Source organism: Gallus gallus, chromosome 4, assembly GCF_016699485.2.
Source record: "Gallus gallus isolate bGalGal1 chromosome 4, bGalGal1.mat.broiler.GRCg7b, whole genome shotgun sequence".
Classification (NCBI taxonomy): domain Eukaryota; kingdom Metazoa; phylum Chordata; class Aves; order Galliformes; family Phasianidae; genus Gallus; species Gallus gallus.
The window spans coordinates 85,388,050-85,410,238 of NC_052535.1; the positions used below are offsets into that span (position 1 = coordinate 85,388,050).

At 49.1% G+C, this 22,189-nt stretch overlaps 2 protein-coding genes across 4 annotated transcripts; both read right to left on the bottom strand.

Annotated features, from left to right (window-relative positions):
* Positions 1–895: 895 nt before the first annotated feature.
* LOC100857817 (T-cell surface glycoprotein CD8 alpha chain-like) lies at positions 896–10,386 on the bottom strand. 2 transcript variants are annotated; one of them, XM_040700352.2, is made up of 7 exons: positions 10,300–10,386; positions 9,485–9,853; positions 8,797–8,889; positions 8,306–8,386; positions 8,029–8,145; positions 1,855–1,971; positions 896–1,132 (listed from the first exon to the last, which is right to left on the bottom strand). In XM_040700352.2, the coding sequence occupies exons 1-7, from the start codon at positions 10,346–10,348 to the stop codon at positions 1,116–1,118; spliced, it is 843 nt and encodes a 280-aa protein (XP_040556286.1). In that variant the 5' UTR covers positions 10,349–10,386; the 3' UTR covers positions 896–1,115. The 2 variants fall into 2 exon arrangements, with proteins under 2 accessions (XP_040556286.1, XP_040556287.1); XM_040700353.2 differs by lacking the exon at positions 8,797–8,889.
* A 2,758-nt stretch (positions 10,387–13,144) lies between these two features.
* LOC121113235 (T-cell surface glycoprotein CD8 alpha chain-like) lies at positions 13,145–16,242 on the bottom strand. Of its 2 annotated transcripts, none has more exons than XM_040700417.2 (4): positions 15,887–16,242; positions 15,199–15,291; positions 14,365–14,481; positions 13,145–13,599 (listed from the first exon to the last, which is right to left on the bottom strand). In XM_040700417.2, exons 1-4 carry the CDS (start codon positions 16,221–16,223, stop codon positions 13,580–13,582), a joined length of 567 nt encoding a protein of 188 aa, XP_040556351.1. In that variant the 5' UTR covers positions 16,224–16,242; the 3' UTR covers positions 13,145–13,579. The 2 variants fall into 2 exon arrangements, with proteins under 2 accessions (XP_040556351.1, XP_040556352.1); XM_040700418.2 differs by having other exon boundaries at positions 13,147–13,502.
* Positions 16,243–22,189: the final 5,947 nt, after the last annotated feature.

Consider the following 22,189-nt stretch of genomic DNA (forward strand, 5'->3'; position numbering starts at 1 on the left):
CTCACACATTGGTGGGCTTCCTGCAGCTTTGCACATACAGTAGCGACAGTTTCCCTGGGCTGGTGTTATTTGCGTCTTCTGTTGTTATTTGCTGGCTCTGATGTTCTTTGTGATGGGTTGTTGTATTCCTCTTTTGCAAATGTGCCCCCTGTTCCTGGGTGCCCGAAAGCAGGCGTCGCTGTCTGATGGAAGTGCTGTTTTGTGAGGAAATGGGCCCAAACTGTGTGGTTATCCCTGGGCTCATTTGATTGGGCCTGAATGCATTTTGGTGTGTAAGGTCAGCTGGTGTGAAACTTTCTAAGATGGGGTAATTAAGGTCAGCCAAGGTTAGACTGTGATGTTTCAGGTGCACATATACAAAGTCCTGCTGACTCCTCAATTGCGGAGCAGCAACCATCAGCATCACTGTTAGTGCCCCTGAGAGTGTTGGGAAAGAGAGAAGAGCTTTCAGGTGTAGAGGTTCTTCTTGCCCTTAAAAACAGAGGCATCGAGGTTTATTGTCAATTATCACCTTTACTGTGGTGAAATTGTTCTATATTTAGAAATTGTTTTGTATTTAATTTATTTCCGAAAAACAATGAATGAACAAGACATGGTTGTGGAGAGCATGGACCAAATCATGTGTGGGAAAAGAGAGTCTGACAGGTTTTGGAATGGGCTCGAGAGGACGTGAGTTTGAGATGAATGATCTCGATGCTTGCTGTGTGGATTTCATTTGGAAAAGCTGGGAGAGATTTCCCTCCATGGATCCCTGGTCAGACAGACAATTATATGTCAACATAATTGCATGTGGATTTCTTTTTTTTTTGAAACATGAGTGATGTTGGTTGTAGCATGTTCGGTCCCTCTGTCCCCATGAAAACTTTGAGTGAAACCAAAGAACACACTGTGAGCGTTAAGGATTAGAAGCGTTTAATTGGGAAGACCTCAGGAGTGAGATGTGGGTTGGGGTCTGAGAGCTGAGTTTTGTGTGAGATTGATGGGTATGCAGAGAATGATCAGCCAGATGCCCACGCTCCATCAGGGCCGTTGTGTGTGTTGCTGATGGGATCCGTGCGGTGCTTGAGGACGACGCCTGTGTGCCTTCTGCTGAGCAGCGATGCAGCGCTGCTTGCTTACGGTGAGCTTGGTCCTGCAAGTGACAACGGAGTGTGAGACGCGGTTGGTTTTGATCATCCATCTCTTGTGTGCATTTCTATCATGTGATCTCTTTGGTAAGGAAGAACTGAGAACTAAGTGAAAGTTTCAGAATTTCCTCTCCAAACGTAAGCTTTGTTCCAACAGGAGTGGGAAAAAGAGAAATGCTGGCACTCATGCATACCTTTGCCCTGGCTACTTTTTCAGATCAAATTGAAGATTTCAGACATGAAATTGTGTCCACACCTTTTGCCTTCCCAGAGGTGTAGCCTCACTGCTTTCAGCATAGCAGCCTCTGAGTATGTGTAATTAAGGAGGTAGTTTGGCTGTAGCTCAGTGTGCTGTTGCATGTGTTGGCATTTGGACACTTGCAAGACCCATAGTGAGGCATGTTTCTCCTGTTATTCCACAGTGCTTTGGGTTCTGCTTCTTCCAACCCTGATTTATGGATTTCAGGTTGGTAGAGGCAATGTAGCCTGGTAGAACCAGGTTTCAGTGTTTTCAGTTATTATCTAACAGTGCAGAATGTATTAAATATTTCTGAAAGATAAAACTAGAGATGAGGAAAATCTGGATAAGTATTTTCAGATTGGTCCTTCAGCATTCCCTGTGTCCTAGATGCACAATGGCTGCGTGAGGGCCTTAGGCAGAGAGCCCGTTGCCCTGGAGCAGCAGGCTGTGGTGTGAGGCTCTGCAGGGTGTCAGGGTGCAACTTACTTTGGCAGTGCATGATGGTGATGGTTATGGTAGTGAGGATCAGGAAGCAGGTGCCAGCCACTCGAACCCAGAGGAAAACATTACAGATGGAATTCTGTGTTATTTCCTTGCTTGTTCCTGCAGGAAGAAAGGAGAGATCGAGGAAAGACCCGGCTGCTGGCTGGGGTTATGTCCAGCTCTGGCAGTGCAATTGGGAGGTCCTGGTGCAAAGGGAGCTGTGTGGCTCTGAGCAAGGCTGGCGGTAGTTGTAGGTGAGGAGAGGTCTTCCATAGGGCAGCAAGAGAGGTGGGGACCAGGGATGTCTGCTGGTGGCATCCCCAACTGTGGACTGCTGGTGTTGGCATTGTGCTGGGGAGCTGAATGAGGCCATGTAGCCAGAAGACTTGCTTTGGTGTGGCACATAATCTGGCATGTTTGTGTCTTTTAGGTCCCCCATGTGGGGTAAAACATAAGTTGAATGATGGAATCATGGGATCATAGAATCGTTGAATCATAGACTTGCTCAGGTTGAAAAAGACCTACAAGATCATCACAACAACCTCAACCTGACCAAACTACACCAACCTACAACCCTCTGCTAAATCATGTACCTGAGCTCCCCAAACAGTTTTTAAACACGTCCTGGGATGGTGTCTCAGCCACCTCCCTGGGGAGCCTATTCCAGTGCTTAAGAACCCTTTCTGTAAAGCTTTTCCTGATATCCAACCAAAACCTCCCTTGGCGCAACTTGAGTCCTTTTTTCCACTCGTCCTGTCGCCTGTCACCAGTGAGAAAGGACCAACCCTGCTCTTGCTGCAATCACCTTTCAGGAATTTGAAGAGGGCAATAAGGTCTCCCCTCAGCCTCCTCTTCCCCAGACTAAACAGCCCCAGTTCCTTCAGTCGCTCCTCACAGGGCACATTCTCCAAGCCCTTCACAAGCTTTGTTGCTCTTCTTTGGCCCTGGTCCAGCAACTCAATGTCCTTTCTGTACTGAGGTGCCCAAAAACTGACCACTGTTCTCGAGGTGCGGCCTCACCAGTGCTGAGTACAGGGGCAGGATTTCTTCCCTAGTCCTGCTCTCCACACCATTCCTGATACAAGCCAGGATACCTGGGCACACTGGTGGCTCGTATTCAGCCAACTGTCCATCCATACACAAAGATCTCTTTCCATCAGGAAACTTTCCAGCCGCTCTTCCCCAAGCCTGTGCGGTTGCCTGAGGTGGTTGTGACCAAAATGCAGGACCCAACACATGATCCTATTGAGACTCATACAGTTTACCTTGGCCCATCTATCCAGTCTATCCAGTTCTCCCTGTAGTGCTTTTCTCCCGTCTGGCAAATCAAAGTTTATTCTCAACATAGTGTCATCTGCAAACTTACTGAGGGTGATCTCAATCCCCTAATCAAGATCGTTACTAAAGATGTTGAATAGGATTGGCCTGAGTACTGAGCTCTGGGGGACACCTCTCACGACTGGCCGCCAACTGGATTTAACTCCATTGATCACAACTCTTTAGGCCTGAACATCCAGCCAGTGCTTCACCCAGCAGAGCATATGTCCATCCAAACTGTGGGCAGTCAGTTTCTGCACGAGGATGTTGTAGGGGACAGTGTCAAAAGCTTGAAAGAAGTCCAGGTAGACCACACTGGCAGCCTTACCTTCATCCACTAAGTGGATTCCCTTGGCATAGAATGAAGCCAGATTTATCAAACAGGATTTACCATTCATGAACCCATGCTGACCAGGCCTGATTCCCTAGTTGGCCTTCAATTGGATGATGGTGGCTCCTGAGAACCAATTCTCCCCACGTCAGTGAGATCAGTCCTTAATTTAGGCTCATGAGAGCAAAGCAGCACTGCTGGCAGAGCCCCTGCCTCCCCTCAGCTGGGTTACCTGGGCCTGGGCTGTGCTGGGAGATGTCCTTCTTGGTAACCTGGCTGCTCTGGTTGTAGGCAGTGAGTGTGGTGGGTGAAGCTCTTGATGCGACTGCTAGGAAGAAGTGTGCGGATACATAGAGTTAAAACAGATGAGCTTTTGTTCAGCCGTTGCAGGACATGGGGGGACTTTGTAGGGCCATTGTGTTTGGGCAGCGTCGGTACCACAAATGAAGCGGGTGAGCAGGGAGCCTCTATGAGGAGGAGCAATGCCTCTGTGATGAGACAGCTTGGGCAAAGAAGCAGGGCCATGGGGAGTGTGGGTGATGGGCTGGATTGAGAAGGCACGGGCAGGGGTGCTGGGTGTAAGCGAGGTGGGAGCAGCTGTTGCTGACCTGGGAAGAAGGTGGGTTGTCCAGAGCTGAAGTGCAACACCGGAGTGATGCAACTGATGCAGAAATAGATCTCCTCATCTTCTGCCCTGAAGGATTTCACCGACAGTCAGAGGTGCTGACTCTCCTTGATGCCTCAAAGTGCGGGGGTGTTCTCTTACCTCCATTAAATGCGGTGCTGTTTGAACCATAACTGCAGAGAATGAAGTGAAGGTTTCCACTCCTGTCCAGGCGAATCCAGGATACTTTCCAGGAGGTTTTGTTTCTCCAGCAGTCCAGCTGCAGCCGCTGTCCCTCCTGGGGCTTTATGATGCTCCTGCTGAGGAACCTGACCAGCACTGCATCCCTTGGTTATCCTCCCTACACTTGGGTGCTGTGCTGGAGTCCATGAGGACTCAGCGTTGAGAGTGCTGGGCTCTCAAGATGGATGCTGCCCTTCAGAGCAGCACTTTAGATGCCTTCTTGGGGCTGTGGCCATTTCCTAGCTTCTTTGCCAGGTGATTCCCATCTAACAACTGTCTCATGCCCCCTCTCCCCTTCCCGATGCCCTCCAGCAACACTTGTCTAAACAGGCTCATGCAGTGGCTCTGGCAGTGGCTGAGCAGCCTGGCCCTGTATGTGTATCCATCACTGACACAGCCACACAGTGGCGTGCGATTGGCACTGCATCAGCTCAAGCAGGACATGGGCAGGGCACAGTGCTGTGCTATCTCCACCTCTGGCACCCGCCACACACTCAGTCCCATCAAAACCTGGGTGTGTTACCCATGTGTGCCACTGGGTGACTGAGAAGCACTAATTACCCCTAGTAACATTTCAGCCTTCCTAATGTCTTCTCAAGAGATAACAGAAGCCTCAAACGAAGAAAAAGTGTGGTTGAAGGAGAAGTGTTCAGTGAAAAATGGACAAATGGGTACTGTTTTGTTGAGGTAAAACTGCATTTCTGCTGTTGAGTTACACCCCGGATGGACTTGGCGATAAAGGCCAGTGATGTGGTGGCAAATCTGATGGCAGAAGCAGCAAAGCCGTCTGCTGGTGGTGAGTTTATTGAGCAACGCACAGGCAGCATCAGAGATGCAATGTGCCCTGATTAAAACAGGGACTTTTCTCAAATCAGTTGGTGTCACTCAACCATTGCCAGGTGGTCTGAAGAAATGGACAAATCTGTGGCAAGAAAGTTGGAGAGGAATGCTGCTAATTTCAGAAGTTATCCTTTGGTGACAGATGGAATGACTGACGCTACAGATAAGACTCAACTTCCTTTTTCATGGAAGGTATTGATAAGAAGTATCATGTCACTGAAGAAATGGCTTCCTTGGTACCCTCAAAAGGCAGAAAGAAATCTTTTGATGTGGACGAAGCAGTGGAAATGGCATTGAAATGATTTTATTTAAGCTTTGTTGATGCTTCTGGTAGAGCTACTGATGGTGCCCAGGCAGTGGTTGGTCAAAAGGGGGGGGCTCATCGAATGCATAGAAGAGAATGGAATTGCTTCCAGGAACTCAGGTCTGATGAAACATCTGTGCATGGTACATCAGGGCAATATATGCAGAAAAGCTTTAAAGATGGGTACTGTCATGTCAGTTGTCATGGAAGGTGTGAATTTCATGAAGCCCAGGGGACTGAACCATCACCACTTCCAGGCATTCCTGACACGTACGGATGCTGATTATGGAGACATTGTTTACTTTTATAAAGTAAGGTGTGTAAGTGATGGTAAAACGCGAGGCAGTTTTAGGATTTGCTAAATGAAATGAAATCGTTTCTGGGATCAAAATGGACATTTGTGTCAGAAAGCGAGGCTGAGAGCACATCACAGATTTCATGCTTCTGGTGGACATGGCCTCTCATTTAAGTAAGTTAAACATACGTCTTCGAGGCGTAAACCAACGCACCTGTGCTGTGTTTCAAGCCATAGCAGTGTTCCCAATGAAACAAACAGTGAGTGGCTCAGGTTATGGCAAATGATTTTATGCATTTTGACATGTTGAGAGATGAAGTTTCAGCTCTGCAGGCCCTCCTGGCCTTGAAATAGAGCATTTAAGTACAATGTGGGTTGATGCACATGGAGTCTGTAGAGATACTGGTCTGTATTTGGTTTATTTATGTCAAAGAATTAAGCAAGGGGACGTGCATATAGGAAGGGACAAAATCCTGTGGGGAATATAGAGGCTGACAAACTGAGGAACGTGGCCCAGCAGGAGGTGAGTTAAGAATTAATTTTCTCGATGCCTGCAGAGGAGATTTCAGGTGGAAAGGGGCTGTAGCGAAATCCAATGATGGACCCTGGTCAGACAGGAAGTTATTTCAGCAGAGTTTGGGATGGCCTTTTCAGTGGGTACTTTTCTTCTTTTGAAACACTAGTGGGGAAGGTGGTGGCATGTTCAGTCTCCCTGCCCTCATGGAGATAGGGCAGCAGAGGAGGAGCAGCCAAATGCCCGCGCTCCATCCGGGCAGCTGTGTGTGTTGCTGATGGGCTCCGTGCGGTGCTTGAGGAGGACGCCTGTGTGCCTTCTGCTGAGCAGCGATGCAGCACTGCTTGCTTACGGTGAGCTTGGTCCTGCAGGGGATGCGCTTGTGGTGAGTGAGTGTGATGCATGGCTGTGTTTATTTCAGCACTGCTGATGCTTCCTGCTGTTAGCATGGGAACATCAGGTCTGTTTAGCAAGGAGGAATCCAAAGTATCAATGAAGATCTCTGAATATACTCTTAAATCACAATCTTGCATTTGAAATGGAGGTTTGACAACAATGAAGAAGGATACCAAGTTCTGCCTTAGGTCAGAGCCTTTTAAAGGCACTGTGGTGGCTGTAAGCTGACATAGAGCCTTTCAGGTTCGATCTCCCGTTATGATACTCTTCCCCATTTTGCATCTCTGTTGCTACTGTTTCTTGGTTTGAAAAGGACCACAATGATCAGCTAGAGTCAACCCCCCTGAGATGTGCAGGGTTGCCAACCACCAGACTAGGCTGCCCAGAGCCACATCCAGCCTGGCTTGAATGCCTCCAGGGATGGGGCATCCACAACCTCCTTGGGCAACCTGTTCCAGTGCATCACCACCCTCTGTGTGAAAAAGTTGTTCCTAATATCTAAATGAAACCTCCCTGTCTCACTTTAAGACCATTCCCCCTTGTCCTATCACTATCCTGCCTTGTAAACAGGCGTGTCCCCTCCTGTTTATACTGCCTTCAGTTATTGAAACGATACAATGCGGTCTCCCCAGAGCCTTTTTTCTCCAAGCTAAACAAGACCAATTCCCTCAACCTTTCTTCATAGGAGAGGAGGTGCAGTCCTCTGATCATCTTAGTGGTGCTCAAGGTCTGTCTCCTTGTGCCTATGTACCTGTAGGACCCCTCCTTGTTATTTTTCACACCCCTAGGCATGTTCAGCTCAATCTGTGCCTTGGCTTTCCAGATCGTCTCTCTACACATGCAGACAGTGTCCGCACATTCTTACTGGGCTGATGTTGTGTAACAGCCTCTGCTTCAGCATTAGTGCTGCTTGTGGCAGAAATTAATGTAGCTAATGGATCTTCACTGGTAACGTAGATCAGCATGAAAAGGCCAAAATAATTTGTTGAGTAACGTTTTGGATTTTGTCAATTTCGACCAGATTTCAGGATGGCAGAGCCAATGCATTCTGTAATTCCTTGTCTGTTTACATTTTCTGTTTACAATGACATTGCCTGTTAATAGTTTCTAGTCTGAGAGTGTAGAATGTGATAAAGATTTCTGAATCTAAACCTAGTGATGAGGAAAATCAGGAAGAGAGTCTTAGGAGGGGTCCTTCAGTATTCCCTGTGTCCTGGATATGCAATGGCTGTGTGAGGGCAATAGGCAGAGAGCCCATTCCCCTGGAGGAGCGGGCTGTGCTCTGTGGTGTGAGGCTCCAGGAACCTCTGCAGGGTGTCAGAGTGGGACTTACTTTGGCAGTGCGTGATGGTGATGGTTATGGCAGTGAGGAGCAGGAGGCAGGCACCAGCCAGGTTAACCCAGATGACCACATCATAGCAGAAATGCAGTGCGTTCTCATTGCTTGTTCCTACAGGAAGAAAGGAGAGAGAAGAAAGAGGAAAATCTCAGCACCGGGAGTCATTTGTCTGCATCCTGAAATGCCTGTAGTCAGCACAGACATTAATTTGGCCTCTTCTGATCAAAGCAGCACTGCTGGCAGAGCCCCTACATCCCCACAGCTGGTTTACCTGCATCTTGGTCCTGTTGTGAGTTGTCCTTTGTGGTGACCTGGCTGCTCTGGATGGTGGCTGCAGGTGCGATGTGTTCTGCTGTTGTGGGTAGATGGAAAAATGGTTGAATACAGTGAGATACAACAGAACAGCCTTATCCCAATCCTGCCAGGGCATAGATGAAACTATGACCAGAATAGGGGGGACTTCATAGGGCCCATTTTCAACTGTGATGCCCTGACACTCTGATATGAGTTCTGCTTTCATTGCTGAGTTGCACAGCCATGAAACCTGAGGGCTGTGGGCTCTGAAATTCTATCTAGCATCCTCAGAAATTCTGAGCTCTTTAGGTGGTTTTATCCCCTCACTGGCACGTCCCTGAGAAAGCTGAACATTATCTCTTGTCCTCACATCCCAAAATGCCTGCAGTCGACACAGCCTTTAATTCATGCTGTTCCAGGCAAGGCAGCACTGCTGGCAGAGCTCCTGCTTCCCTGCAGCTGGGTTACCTGCATCCAGGCCCTGTTGTGAGTTGTCCTTCTTGGTGGCCTGGCTGCTGGGGGTGGTGGCTGCAGGTGTGGTGGGTGCCGCTTTAGTTGCGACTGGAAAGAAGAAATAAGTGAATACAGAGAGGTACAACAGAAGAGCTTCCTCGTATACATGCCAGGACGCAGCCAGCAGAGGAAGAACTTTTATAGGGTCTGCTATGAACAGTGCTGCTTTCAGGTGCTGCCCAGCCCTGGAAACAGAAGGATTTGGGCTCCTAATTTCTTATCAGCCCCATCAGTATGTGTGAGCTCTTTGTTATCACTGTTATAAAACACATCCTGAGAGTCACAGGGATTCCTGAGTTTCTTTTTGAGGTGCTGCAAGCATATGGGGGCTGTCAGAATATAGATGTCCAGGTGAGGTGAGAAAGGCTGGGGTGGCTGGGCACTTTGTAATTCTCATCCCTGTGAGGTGCTGATGGGATGGGGAGGTGCTGCTGGGCTGCACGACCTCCTGTGTGTTTGGGCAGGGTTGGTACCGCGAGCAGAGCTGGTGGATGGGGAGGCTCTCTGAGGAGGAGCAGTGCCTGTGTGATGAGACGGCTTGGGCAAAGAAGCAGGGCCATGGGGAGTGTGGGTGATGGGCTGGATTGAGAAGGCACGGGCAGGGGTGCTGGGCGTGAGCGAGGTGGGTGAAGCTGTTGCTGACCTGGGAAGAAGGCGGGTTGTCCTGAGCTGAAGTGCAGCACTGGGTTGATGTAGTTGATGCAGTAATAGATCCCCTCGTCCTGTGCCCTGAAGGACTTCACGACTAGTCGATAGGAGTTTCCTCTCCATAATGCCTCAAAGTTTGGAGATGTTTTCTCACCCTCCCGCAATGTGGTGGAATAAGAATGGGTGCTGGAGACAATGAAGTGAAGGTTCCCACTCTTGTCCAGGCGGATCCAGAAGACGGGTCTGTTTCTCTCGTAGTGCAGGCATTCCAGCTCCAGCCGCTGTCCCTCTTGGGGGTTCTTCATATTCCTGTCTAGGAACCTGGCCTCCATTGTGTTCCTCTGTGCCTGGGTGCTGGTGCAGCCTGTGGGCAGAATTTGGATATGTCCCCTCAGGTGCTGCTCGGGAAGAGCTCCTGGGGCCTTCAGCAGGGATGAATCTTGCCCAGTTTAGTGTGGTGCGTGGCGGGCAGGCATCCGGGCTATGAGGGTGAATGCGGAGGGAGGGCCTCGGCGTCCAGCACGCTTGGGTGCTGTGCTGGATTCCCTGGGGACTCAGTGTTGAGAGCTCCAGGCTCTCGAGATAAATGCTGCCTCTGGGGGCTGCAGCCATTTCCCAGCTTTTCCAGAGTTTTTTTCCCCCCTAACAACTGCCTCATGCCTCCTCTCTCCCCTGCCCCATCCCCTCCAGCAAAACCTGTCTGAACAGGCTCTGTTCCTGCTGCGTATCACCCTGCAGTCCCACCGTTCCTGCTTCCCTGCACGGTCACTGAGCAGCTGTGAATTCCATCTTTCCCGCTTCCATACTCACAGAGCCCCAAGCTGAGCAGGAGGAGCAGTGCAGGAGACACGGCCATCATCCTCGGGGCGGTGCAGTGGAGCGCGGGTGATCTTTGTCACTGAACTTTGGAGGCAGCGTAACTTATAGGAGAGGATGTGATGTCATCAGGACCCTCTTCTGTGAAGAGTCCGTGTTCAGCCTCTGAGGTGAAGCAGAGTGAGAAAAGGTTTCTGCAGCACTTCATTTGTGATGCAGAACTTGGGCTCGTATATTGTGATAGCGTTGTTTTTAATGGTGCCTCATGGATTTTGCTGTTGCAGTATCTTCAGCTGAGATTCAGACTCACAGTGGTCCTTCTAGACATTGGGTGAATCAGCTCGGACTGATGTTTCCCACTCGCTTCATGTACAGATGTGCTGAAAACAAGGACAAGACAAGAGGCATGGCAGAGACAACATGTTGTATTTCATAAGGGAGGCTTCATCTCTTTGTGTTTTTTATTTTGTTTAATTTAAATGTTATAGATGAGCTGGCAAAGTTTTACAGCATCTATCTGCCTGCCTCTTATCTCCAAGTCCATGCATTGCTGACATGTAGCTGAGTTCTGCAGCTCAGCGGTTCTCTGCATCTCTTTTTTGTAGTTTGTCTGCAGAAGCTGCTGTGTGCAAGGCAGGAGCTCTGTGTCATGACACTCATCAAGGCAGCCCCATGTCCCAGTGGTATGCCGAGTTTATATGTTTATTAATATCCTTGTGGTTTTCTTCTTCAACCACGGGGACTTCCGCCCTTTCTAAAGGAAAAAACAACCATCCGTCTGTACCTGCTTTAATACTCTGAGGTCTGCCTGCTGTCTGTAAGTGACCTCACAGATTGCTAAGAATTTTTTTTTTTCCCGCAGCTTTGCACCTACAGTCACAACAGTTCCACCAGGCTGATGTTATTTGCTGCTTCTCTTTGGGGGATTTCCTGGCTTTCCTGCTATATTTTGATAACGTGTGAGCGGTTGTTCTATTACCTTTGCAACAGCAGCCCCTGGATGTTAAGAAGCCCTGCATGTGTGACTGAGGGAACCTCTGTTGTGTGAGAATATGAGCCGAAATTGTCTGGGAACGTGGCTCATCTCATTGGGCCTCCAAGCACTGTGGTGAGTGAGGAAAGCCAAAGTGAGGCCTGCTGAGATCTGTGAAACAGAAGGTATTATGAGGCTGTTAGACATGTGATGTCTTCATAAAGTTGTGCAGATGTGTTTCAAGAAGAAGAGAGGGTCAGAGGGTCATTCTATTAAAGAGCATAACAAGAACCTTTGTCTTGAAATCCCATCAAGCACGTTTGAGCCGTGGACTCCTCGACCTCCATCCTTTTCCCAGCATGACACATAAGTTATGCTGCTTGTGTTGGCTCTTTGTGTGGACAGTTTACTCTCCTCAACCAAAGCAGAATCCTTGCTGCTTTTGCGATGGGGTCAGGAGCTGAACTGATGGGCGTGCCTTGTGGATGGCTGATGTTGTCCCACGTTTTGTGAGGTGCTGAAGCGATCTGCTTCTGACTTATACCGAGACTGTGACCAGAGTGGGAAAATTTCTGATTTCTGTGGTTCAGAATGATGGGACTGGAAGGGGAGCTGTTGGCAGATGGGGTTGCTTGAATGTTTCTGGGGATTGGATTCTCACCCTGCCATGAAGCATGGTTGCCTACCAACAGCATCTCGTGTTCAGAGATGTGTTGGGAGAACTTCTACAGTTGGATTGCCGGATAACCCAGGAAAGCCTATTGCCTGTCTGTTTGGACCGCTTTCTTCCCTCCTTTCTCCCTATGACAGTATGATTCTTCTGTGGGTTCTTCCCAGCTACCTAACAGGTACGCAGAAGTACCCCTCCTCAACACAGTGTTGCCCTTCCTCTTGGTCCTCGTGGTACAAGGATGGAGCTGGTTTCCACACAAGGCCACCACCTGCTGTGATGTCCTCAGAACCGGGCCCCGAGTCACTGTTCAGAAGACTGCTTTTCATATTCAGATTGTTATTTGCTGAGTGTGGTTGTGAGGCATCACTACAACAAAGATACCCCCAGCCCCTTCATCTTTTGACATTGCCCTTCATGTCATGTAGAATGCTGGTGACTATACTGTGTCATAGGGGGTGCTTTTTGGTGAGTTGCTCCTTTCTGCTGCTTTTGTGAGTCTGTTAATGAATATATGTCTTTAAGACAAGATGAAGGGTTGTTGTCAGTGGAGAGAGAGAGCAGTAAGGGGCTGTTGTGCATCCCTTCCCAACAGGGACATGCTTCATTGGCTGGAGAGGGACCCAGGTAAGTTTAGCTCTGATGGAGACATCTGTGTGTGATCAGATGAAACCACTCTGCTCCTGAGTTTCTGTCTCTTGTCTCCTATGTAACCACTCCGCTGGGGCAGGGATCTTCCTTTGCTGGGTTCTGTGTTTATATATCTTTGCAAGAAGCAGTTTCTTATTTCTACTGTAATACATAAGAACATCTCAGACTGTCGCAGTTGTAAATAGCCTATTATGAAAAGCTTTGGACAGAAGGAGCACTGCCAGGAAAAGCTCTAATTTAAAACCTTTGCCTGTGGAGGTAATTTAGATCAGCAGCAGGGATGAATTCTGTCTATGCCTGCTGAGCAGATTTCAGTTGCACAAGCAAGGGGTGAGTTTCTACCACAAACCCGAGTTAGATCCTCATTTCTTCCAGCTTCCTTTGGTGTGGGACTTCTTGTTGGAATTTTGTTTTGGTCAACATTAGTGGGATAGCACGTTAAGTTATAAGTCTCCCTGTCTCCTGGGTCAATAATGAGTTAAAGTAAACTATGCAATGAAAGAGATAGAAGTTACATCCGGCTTGTCTGGAAGACTTTGGAATTGACAGACTGGAGCACCAGAATTGAGTTTTGGATATGATTGGTTTATTGGTCATCTTGTGGAAGGCTCAGCTGTCCAGCACAGCACTTTTCCACAGCGGCACAGAGCTGCCCGGCTTCTTGGGGTCAGCGCTGTCCCCCGCGGTCTGGGTGTGTCCCAGCAGTGTGGGGCGGGAGCACATGTCAGGCCGCGGGAGGTGTGCAGTGCTGGTGGGCAGCAGAGGAGGAGCAGCCAAATGCCCGCGCTGCATCAGGGCAGCTGTGTGTGTTGCTGATGGGATCCGTGCGGTGCTTGAGGAGGACGCCTGTGTGCCTTCTGCTGCGCAGCGACGCAGCACTGCTTGCTTACGGTGAGCTTGGTCCTGCAAGGGATGGGCTTGTGGTGAGTGTGTGTGATGCGTGGCTGTGTTCATTACGGCACTGCTGATGCTTCCTGCTGTTAGCATGGGAACGTTTGATCTGTTTAGCAAGGAGGAGTACAAAGTATCAATGAAGGTTTCTGAATTTACTCTTAAATTACAATCTTGCATTTGAAAGAGAGGTTTGACAACAATGAAGAAGAATATTGAACTCTGCCTTAAGGCAGAGTCTGTTAAAGTTACTGTGGTGGCTGTATGCTGACATACAGCCCTACAGGATGAATATCCCTCCATGATTCTCCTCCCACTTTGCATCTGTGTCACTACTGTAGATTGCTTTCATTGAATTACAGTGTTGAGCCAGAAATTCAGCAGAAACTGCAGGTGTTGTGTAACAATTTCTGCTTCAGCATTAGTGCTGCTTGCTGCAGAAATTAATGCAGCTAATGGTTCTTCACTGGTAATCTTGATCAGAGTGAAAAAGCCATAATAAATGGTTGATTAATATTTTGGATTCAGGCGATTTCATCCCCAGAATGATGATATCAGGATTGCAGGGTCAATGCAGTTTGTAATTTCTTGTTCATTGGTAATTTCTGCTTACAATTATTATTAATGCCTGATTATAATTTCCTGTCTGTCAGTGTGGAAGATGATAAAAATTTCTTAAGCTAGTGATGATGAAAATATGAAAAAGAGTTTTAATTAAAAATATGAAACGGAGTCCTTTAGCATTCCCTGTGTCCTGGATACGCAATGGCTGTGTGAGGGCAATAGGCAGAGAGCCCGTTGCCCTGGAGCAGCGGGCTGTGCTCTGTGGTGTGAGGCTTCAGGAACCTCTGCAGGGTGTCAGGGTGGGACTTACTTTGGCAGAGCATGATGGTGATGGTTATGGCAGTGAGGAGCAGGAGGCAGGTGCCAGCCACTCGAACCCAGAGGAAAACTTCACAGATGGAATTCAGCGTGTTCTTGCTGCTTGTTCCTGCAGGAAGAAAGGAGAGAGAGGAAAGGCCCACCTGCAGACATCTCTCTGCATCCTGAAATGCCTGTAGTCAGCACAGTCCCTTGCCTGGCAGGGGGTTGGAGATTCGTGATCCTTGATGTCCCTTCCAACCCAGGCCATTCTGTGATTCTGTGACTTTAGTTTGGCTTCTTTTGGTCAAAGCAGCACTGCTGGCAAAGCCCCTGCCTTCCCACAGCTGGGTGACCTGAATGTGGGCCTTGTTGTGAGTTGTCCTTTGTGGTGACCTGGCTGCTCTGTGTGATTGCACTGAGTGTGATGTGCTCTGCTGTTGTTGTGAGTGGATGGAAAAATGGTTGAATACAGTGAGATACAACAAAATAGCCTTCTCCCACTCCTGCCAGGATATATATAAGCCTGTGGCCAGCATAGGGGGAGCTCTGTAGGGCCCATTTTGTACTTTGATACCCTGACACTGATATGAGATCAGCTTGCACAGCTGAGGTGCCCAGCCATGAAACCTGCGGGCTGTGGGCTCAGAATTTCTTTCTAGCATCCTCAGAAATTCTGAGCTCTTTAGGTGGTTTCACCCCTCATTGGCACGTCCCTGAGAAAGATGAACATTATCTCTTGTCCTCACATCCCAAAATGCCTGCAGTCAGCACAGCCCTTAATTCATGCTGTTCCAGGCAGAGCAGCACTGCTGGCAGAGCCCCAGCCTCCCCGCAGCTGAGTTACCTGCATCTGGACTCTGTTGTGAATTGTCCTTCTTGGTGGCCTGGCTGCTGGGGGTGGTGGTTGCAGGTGTGGTGGGTGCCGCTTTAGTTGTGACTGGAAAGGAGAAATAAGTGAATACAGAGAGGTACAACAGAAGAGGTTCCTTGTTTCTGTGCCAGGATGTCGCCAGCAGAGGAAGAACTATTATAGAGTCTGTTTTGAACAGCGATGCTTTCAGGTGCTGCCCAGCCCTGGAAACAGAAGAATTTGAGCTCCTAATTTCTTATCGGCCCCGTCAGTATGTGTGAGCTCTTTGTTATCGCTGTTATAAAATACGTCCTGAGAGCCACGGGAATTTCTGAGTTTCTTTTTGAGGTGCTGTAAGCATATGGGGGCTGTCAGAATGTAGAGGTCCAGGTGAGGTGAGGAAGGCTGGGGTGGCTGTGGACTTTGTAACTCTCATCCCTGAGAGGTGCTGATGGGATGGGGAGGTGCTGCTGGGCTGCACGACCTTCTGTGTGTTTGGGGAAGGCTGGTACCACGAGCAGAGCTGATGGGCAGGGAGGCTCTATGAGGAGGAGCAGTGCCTGTGTGATGAGATGGCTTGGGCAAAGAAGCAGGGCCATGGGGAGTGTGGGCGATGGGCCAGATTGAGAAGGCATGGGCAGGGGCGGTGGGTGTAAGCAAGGTGGGTGAAGCAGTGTCTGACCTGGGAAGAAGGCGGGTTGTCCAGTGCTGAAGTGCAGCATGGGGTAGATGATGGCGATGCAGAAATAGATCCCCTGGTCCTGTGCCCTGAAGTTCTTCACCACCAGCCGATAGGAGCTGCCTTGTTTTGACACCTCAAATTCTGAAGGTGGTCCTTTGTTCCCTGGGAAAGTGGTTGAGGAAATCTTGGAAATGTAGACAATGAAGTGAAGGTTGCTATACTTATCCAGGCGGATCCAGGAGACCCCATTGTCACTGTTGTTATTCACGCACTCCAGCTCCAGCTGCTGTCCCTCCTGGGGGTGCTTCATACTCCAGTTGAGGAACCTGACTGCCATCTTGTTCCTCTGTCCCTGGGCACTGGTACAGCCTGTGGGCAGAAGTTGGCCATGTGCCATCAGGTGCTGCTCAGGAAGAGCTCCCAAGGCGTTTGGGCAGGGCTCTTCCCTGTCAGTGCAGTGCATGGCAGGCAGGCAACTAGGCTGTGAGGGTGAATGAGCAGGGAGGGCCTTGGCATCCAGCATGCTTGGATGCTGTGCTGGAGTCCCTGGGACTCAGCATTGGGATCGCCAGGTTCTCGAGATAGATGCAGCCCTTCATCTGCCTTCTTGGGGCTGTGGCCATTTCCCAGCTTCTCTGCCAGGTGATTCCCCCCTAACAGCTGCCTCGTGCCCCCTCTCTCCCCTTCCCCATCCTCTCCAGCAGCACCTATCAGAACAGATTCTGTTCCTGCTGCGTATTGCGCTGCAATCCCACCGCTCCTGCTTCCCTGCACAGTCCCTGAGCAGCCTCAATTCTGTCCTTTTGGTTTTCCCCTTCTTTCCCCTTGTTTTTATTTTTATTTTTGTCCTGTTTCTTGGCTGTGGTGCAAGGGGAATGCCTTCAACCCATTGTTCTCCTTCCTCCCGGCACAGGTTCCCAATAAGCGTGCTTCCATACTCACAGAGCCCCAGGCTGAGCAGGAGGAGCAGTGCAGGAGACCCGGTCATCATCCTCGGGGTGGTACAGCGGAGTGCGGCTGATCTTTCTCACTGAACTTTGGAGGCAGTGTAATTTATAGGAGAGGATGTGATGTCATCTGGACCCTCTTCTGTGAAGAGGTGTTGTTCATAAAAGAATGCTTTCTGCAGCACTTCATTTGTGATCCTGAACATGGGCTCATTTATTGCGATAGCACTGTTTTTAATGGTACCTCAGTGATTTTGATGCAGTGTCTTCAGCTGAGGATCAGACTGACAGTGGTCCTCCTTGAAATCAAATCAGCTGCCACAAACTACAGTCTCACAGCCATTTGGGGCACTATCATCATGTCCACATTTGCAGATAACAAGAATAAGTCTCGTGCCATTGAGATGGGCTGCAAGTTGTGTTTTATGCAGGAGGTTTTATTTTAGTATACTTTTTAATCTGTTTTCAGATTGATCCATGTGCACTTGTCATGTCAGGGTCCATGCATTGCTGAGACGTAGCTGAGTGCTTCAGCTCAGCTGTTCTCCACATTTCTTTTTCCTACTCTCTGTGCAGAAACCGCTGTGTGCAAGGCAGGTGGTCTGTGCTGTGGTAGCCATCCCTGCAGCCCCATGTCACAGACTCATGCAGACTTATTTGATTAGTTTAAATTCTTGTCTTTTTGTTCTACAACCACAGGGACTTCCGCCCTGCCAAAAATAACCCTTAAATGCCGCAACACTGAGGGCTGTTGCTGCTGCCTCCAGGTGACCACTCACACATTGGTAAGTGCTGGGCTTCCTGCAGCTTTGCACATACAGTAACGACAGTTTCCCTGGGCTGGTGTTATTTGTGTCTTCTGTTGTTATTTCCTGGCTCTGCTTTTGTTTGTGATGTGTTGTTGCATTCCTCTTTTGCAAATGTGCCCCCTGTTCCTGGGTGCCCGAAAGCAGGCACCACTGTCTGATGGAAGTGCTGTTTTGTGAGGAAATGGGCCCAAACTGTGTGGTTATCCCTGGGCTCATTTGATTGGGCCTCAGTCATTTTGGTGAGTAAGAAAAGCTGTTGTGAAGCCTTCTAGAATGGGGTAACTAAGGCCAGCCAAGGTTAAACTGTGATGTCTGACATCCACTTATAATGCTGAGTCCTCACCTGCCGAGCAGCAACCATCAGCATCACTGTTAGTGCCCCTGAGAGAGTTGGAAAAGAGAGAAGAGCTCTCAGGTGTAGAGGTTGTTCTTGCCCTTAAAAACAGGGCATCATGGCTTATTATTAGTAAAGGCTGTGTTGAAATTTGTCTGTATTTAATTAATTTTCATCAATGAATGAATGAATGAGATATGGCTGTGGAGAGCATAGACCAAATCATGTGGGGAAAAGGGAGTCTGACAGGTTTTGGAATGGGCTCAGGAGGATGTGAGGTTGAAATGAATGATCTCGGTGCTTGCTGTGTTGATTTCATTTGGAAAAGCTGGGAGAGATTTTCCCACCAGGGATCCCTGGTCAGACAGACAATTATATGTCAATATAGTTGGGAGTGGGTTTCTTTTATTTTGAAGCGATTGCGGTGTTGGTTGTAGCATGTTCGGTCCCTCTGTCCCCATGAAACTTTGAGTGAAATCATAGGACACACTGTGAGCATTAAGAATTAGAAACGTTTAATTGGGAAGACTTCAGAAGTGAGATGTGGGTTGGGGTCTGAGAGCAGAGTTTTGTCCCGAGCTGAAGTGCAGCACCTTGTTGATTTTGCTTGTGCTGAAACAGATTCCCTCATCCTGGGTTGTGAAGTTCTTCACCGCCAGCAGATAGAAGTTTCCTGTCCAGAAACTGCTTCAAACTGTGGAGATGTTCTCTTGTTCCCTTGGAAGGTATTCCTGGGAACAGGGCTACTGGAGACAATGAAGTGAAGGTTCCAATCCTTGTCTAGATGGATCCAGTAGATACCTGTATCTCTGTTGTAAGGCAGGCACTCCAGCTCTAATCGCTGTCCTTCCTGGGGGTGCTTCATGTTCCTGTTGAGGAATCTGACTGCCATCATGTTCCTCTGTCCCTGGGCGGCGTTGCAGCCTGCGGGCAGAAGTTGGCCGTGTGTGCTCAGGTTCTGATCAGGAAGAGCTCCTGAGGCCTTTGGGCAGGGCTCTTCCCTGCTGGTGCAGTGTGGTGTTTGGCAGGCAGGCAGCCAGCCGGGCTGTGATGGTGAATGTGGACAGAAGGCCTTGGCATCCAGCGTGCTTGGGTGCTGTGCTGGAGTCCCTGGGGACCAAGCTTTGAGAGCGCCAGGCTCTCAAGATGCATGTGGCCCTTCGGAGCAGCCCTTCAGATGCCTTCTTGGGGCTGCTGTCATTTCCCAGCTTATCCAGATTTTTTTCCCTCTAACAACTGCCTCACGCCGCCTTTCTCCCCTGCCCCATCCCCTCTGGCAACACCTGTCTGAGCAGGCTCAGTTCCTGCTGCGTATCTCCCTGCAGTCCCACCGTTCTCGTTTCCCTACGCAGTCACTGAGCAGCCCTGAATTCCATCCTTCCCGCTTCCATACTCACAGAGCCCCAAGCTGAGCAGGAGGAGCAGTGCAGGAGACCTGGCCATCGTCCTCGGGGCGGTGCAGCGGAGCGCGGGTGATCTTTGTCACTGAGAAAGACTCACAGAGGCAGTGTAACTTATAGGAGAGGATGTGATGTCATCAGGACCCTCTTCTGTGAAGAGTCCGTGTTCAGCCTCTGAGGTGAAGCAGAGTGAGAAAAGACATCTGCAGCACTTCATTTGTGATCCAGAACGTGGGCTCGTTTATTGTGATAGTGTTGTTTTTAATGATCCCTCAGGATTTTGCTGCAGTGTCTTCAGTTGAGATTCAGACTGAGGGTAGTCCTGCTTGAGATCAAGTCCGACGCCACAAACTGCTGTCTCCTAGATATTTTAGGCACTCGCATCATGACCTGAGCTATGGAAAAGCAGGCCGAGTGCCCTTCAGTGGACACGGAGTGGAAGTTGTATTTTGGGTCCAAGAGTTTATTTCATTGTATTCCATTTAGAGATTGATCCATCTGCACTTTTCATCTCTGAGTCCATATGCTGTGGACATGTAGCTGATTTCCGTATTTTAGTTGTTCTCTGCAACTGTACTTGGTAATTTCCGTGCAGAAGCCGCTGTGTGTGAGGCAGGAGGGCTGTGGTGTGATACCCATCATGACGGCCTTATGCCCCAGTGCCATGCAGGTTGTTTTTTTTTACTTTTATGTTTTACGTCTTGTGACTTTCTTCTCCACCCACAAGGACTTCCGCCCTGCCAAATAACCCTTGTGTGCTTCAGCACTCAGGGCCCTTGCTGCTGCCTCCAGGTGACCACTCACACATTGGTAGTGGTTTGGACTTCCTGTAGCTTTGCACATGAATTAGCAACTGTTTCCCTAGCCTGGCCTTATTTGTTTCCTCTTTTGGAATTTCTTGCTTATCCTGTTTGGTTGTTATTTCTCCTTCTTTTTCGCTTATGAGGTTGTTTATCCATTGGTGTGCGTCCTTTTTGCTTCCTTGGGTCGTGCTGAGTGATGAGGAGCATTGTTAGGCACGAGCAAAGCTGACCGTTGTTGCTGTTGCCACTGCTGAAATGCTCCTCCCAGCAGCTCAGTCTGCTCACATGCACTGTTTGGTCTGCAGAAACATCCAACAAACGTGAGTGAATATGAATGGGTGCCATTTGCTCTGCATGGAGGACTTAAGTGCTCATTTCCGTGTCGGATGCTGTTTTGTCAGTCTGCCCCTCTGCTGCTGTCTGTCACGTGGCAACCAAACGTGATGGAATACTGGTGGGAAGGTTCTGCTTCTACTGCTATGCCACCAACATCTGCCTCTGAACATATGGGCCAGCTGAATAGATCAGGTGTTCCTTTCAGAACATGCCTTTCAGAATAGACTATATACTTAACATTTAAATAAGGAATCAATTTCATTTTCAGTGCTTTTATTAAAATGTTTAAAATATGAGCAAAAAAAGATAAAACTGGTGGAATATGTGGCCTTGTTTTTGTGTAACTTACATACCTATTTGGTTTGATGGTAGTGCCTGCAATTTTCAGTGAAGTCTCAGTAGGTTTGTCAGAGAATTCTGATGACATTTTTCTCTTCCTGTACTTCATGCTTGACCATAACTGTTCCCAAATGCTGGCAGTGTCAAAACCTGATGTCACGAATAAGGTGTGGTTGTGAAGCTGAGGATGCTTTTGGCCATCCTGACCTCTGTTCTTCAGCTCCTGCATCAAAGCACAAAGCACTGCTGCCCAGTGTTGGCTGTTGAACAAGGCCGTGTTCAGCCAGTGACTCCAAATGCTAAGACCTGTTTGCCCTCCCTGGAGCCGGCACTGCTTTACGCCTTCCCTGTGCCCTGCTCTCCCTGCACACACTGACTAGCACGGCTGTTGTGCTGTGAGCGATGGCTGCATGGCTGGGGCACAGCCGCTGCCATGATGGTGCTGGGTGGGGGGCAGCCTTGGGGGTCCTGGGCCAGGGAGTGTGCGGCCTGTGGGTTGGGCATGCCTGCATGGCTCCTATGCCAGCGTTGTTGTTGTTGTTCTGGGAGCCAGAAACCTGGCACTGCTGAGTGATGGAAGTGCTGTTTTGTGAGCAAGTGAGCTCAAGTGATGAGGGAACTGGGCTCATGAGACATCTGGGTTATGCTGCTTGTGTGGGCTTTGTCTGTTGTCAGTTTATTCTCCTCAAGCTAATCCGAATCCACGCTGCCTTTGCAATGGGATCAGGAGCTTCGGGGAGAGCCTGGAATCACTGCCTGGTGGAGGGCCGTGGGGCAGGAGCTGAAGGTGATGGGCATGCCTTGTGGATGGCTGAAGTCATAGCGTGTTTTGTGAGGTGCTGCATTGAGCTGCTTCTGCCTTGCAGCAGCATTGTGACCAAAGTAGGAAGATTTCTCTTTTTAGTGGTTCAGTGTGGTTTGATGGTAGGTGGACCTATTGAGGAATGCGTTAGGTTGAATGTATCTTGGGACTGGATTCTCACCCTGCCGTGGAGCACAGTCCCCTGCCCAGAGCATCTCGTATTCATAGATGTGTTAGATGAACCTCTACAAGTGGAGTACAGGGTAAGCCCGGAAGAGCGCTTGCCTTTCGTAGTGGGGACATCTTACTTTCCTCTTCTGCCCTGCTGATAGCAGTAGTTTACTACGGGTTATTCTTAGATACCAAACAGGAACTGAGAAGTTTGCCTCCTAAGCACAGAGGTGTTCCTGCACCGCACCAATGGATTTTTTTATCCACGCGATGCCACTGCTTCCTGTGATGTGTTCAGAACGTGGGTGCTGTGTCACTGTTCAGAGGACTCCTTTTCCTCTTCATATTCAGATTTTTACTTG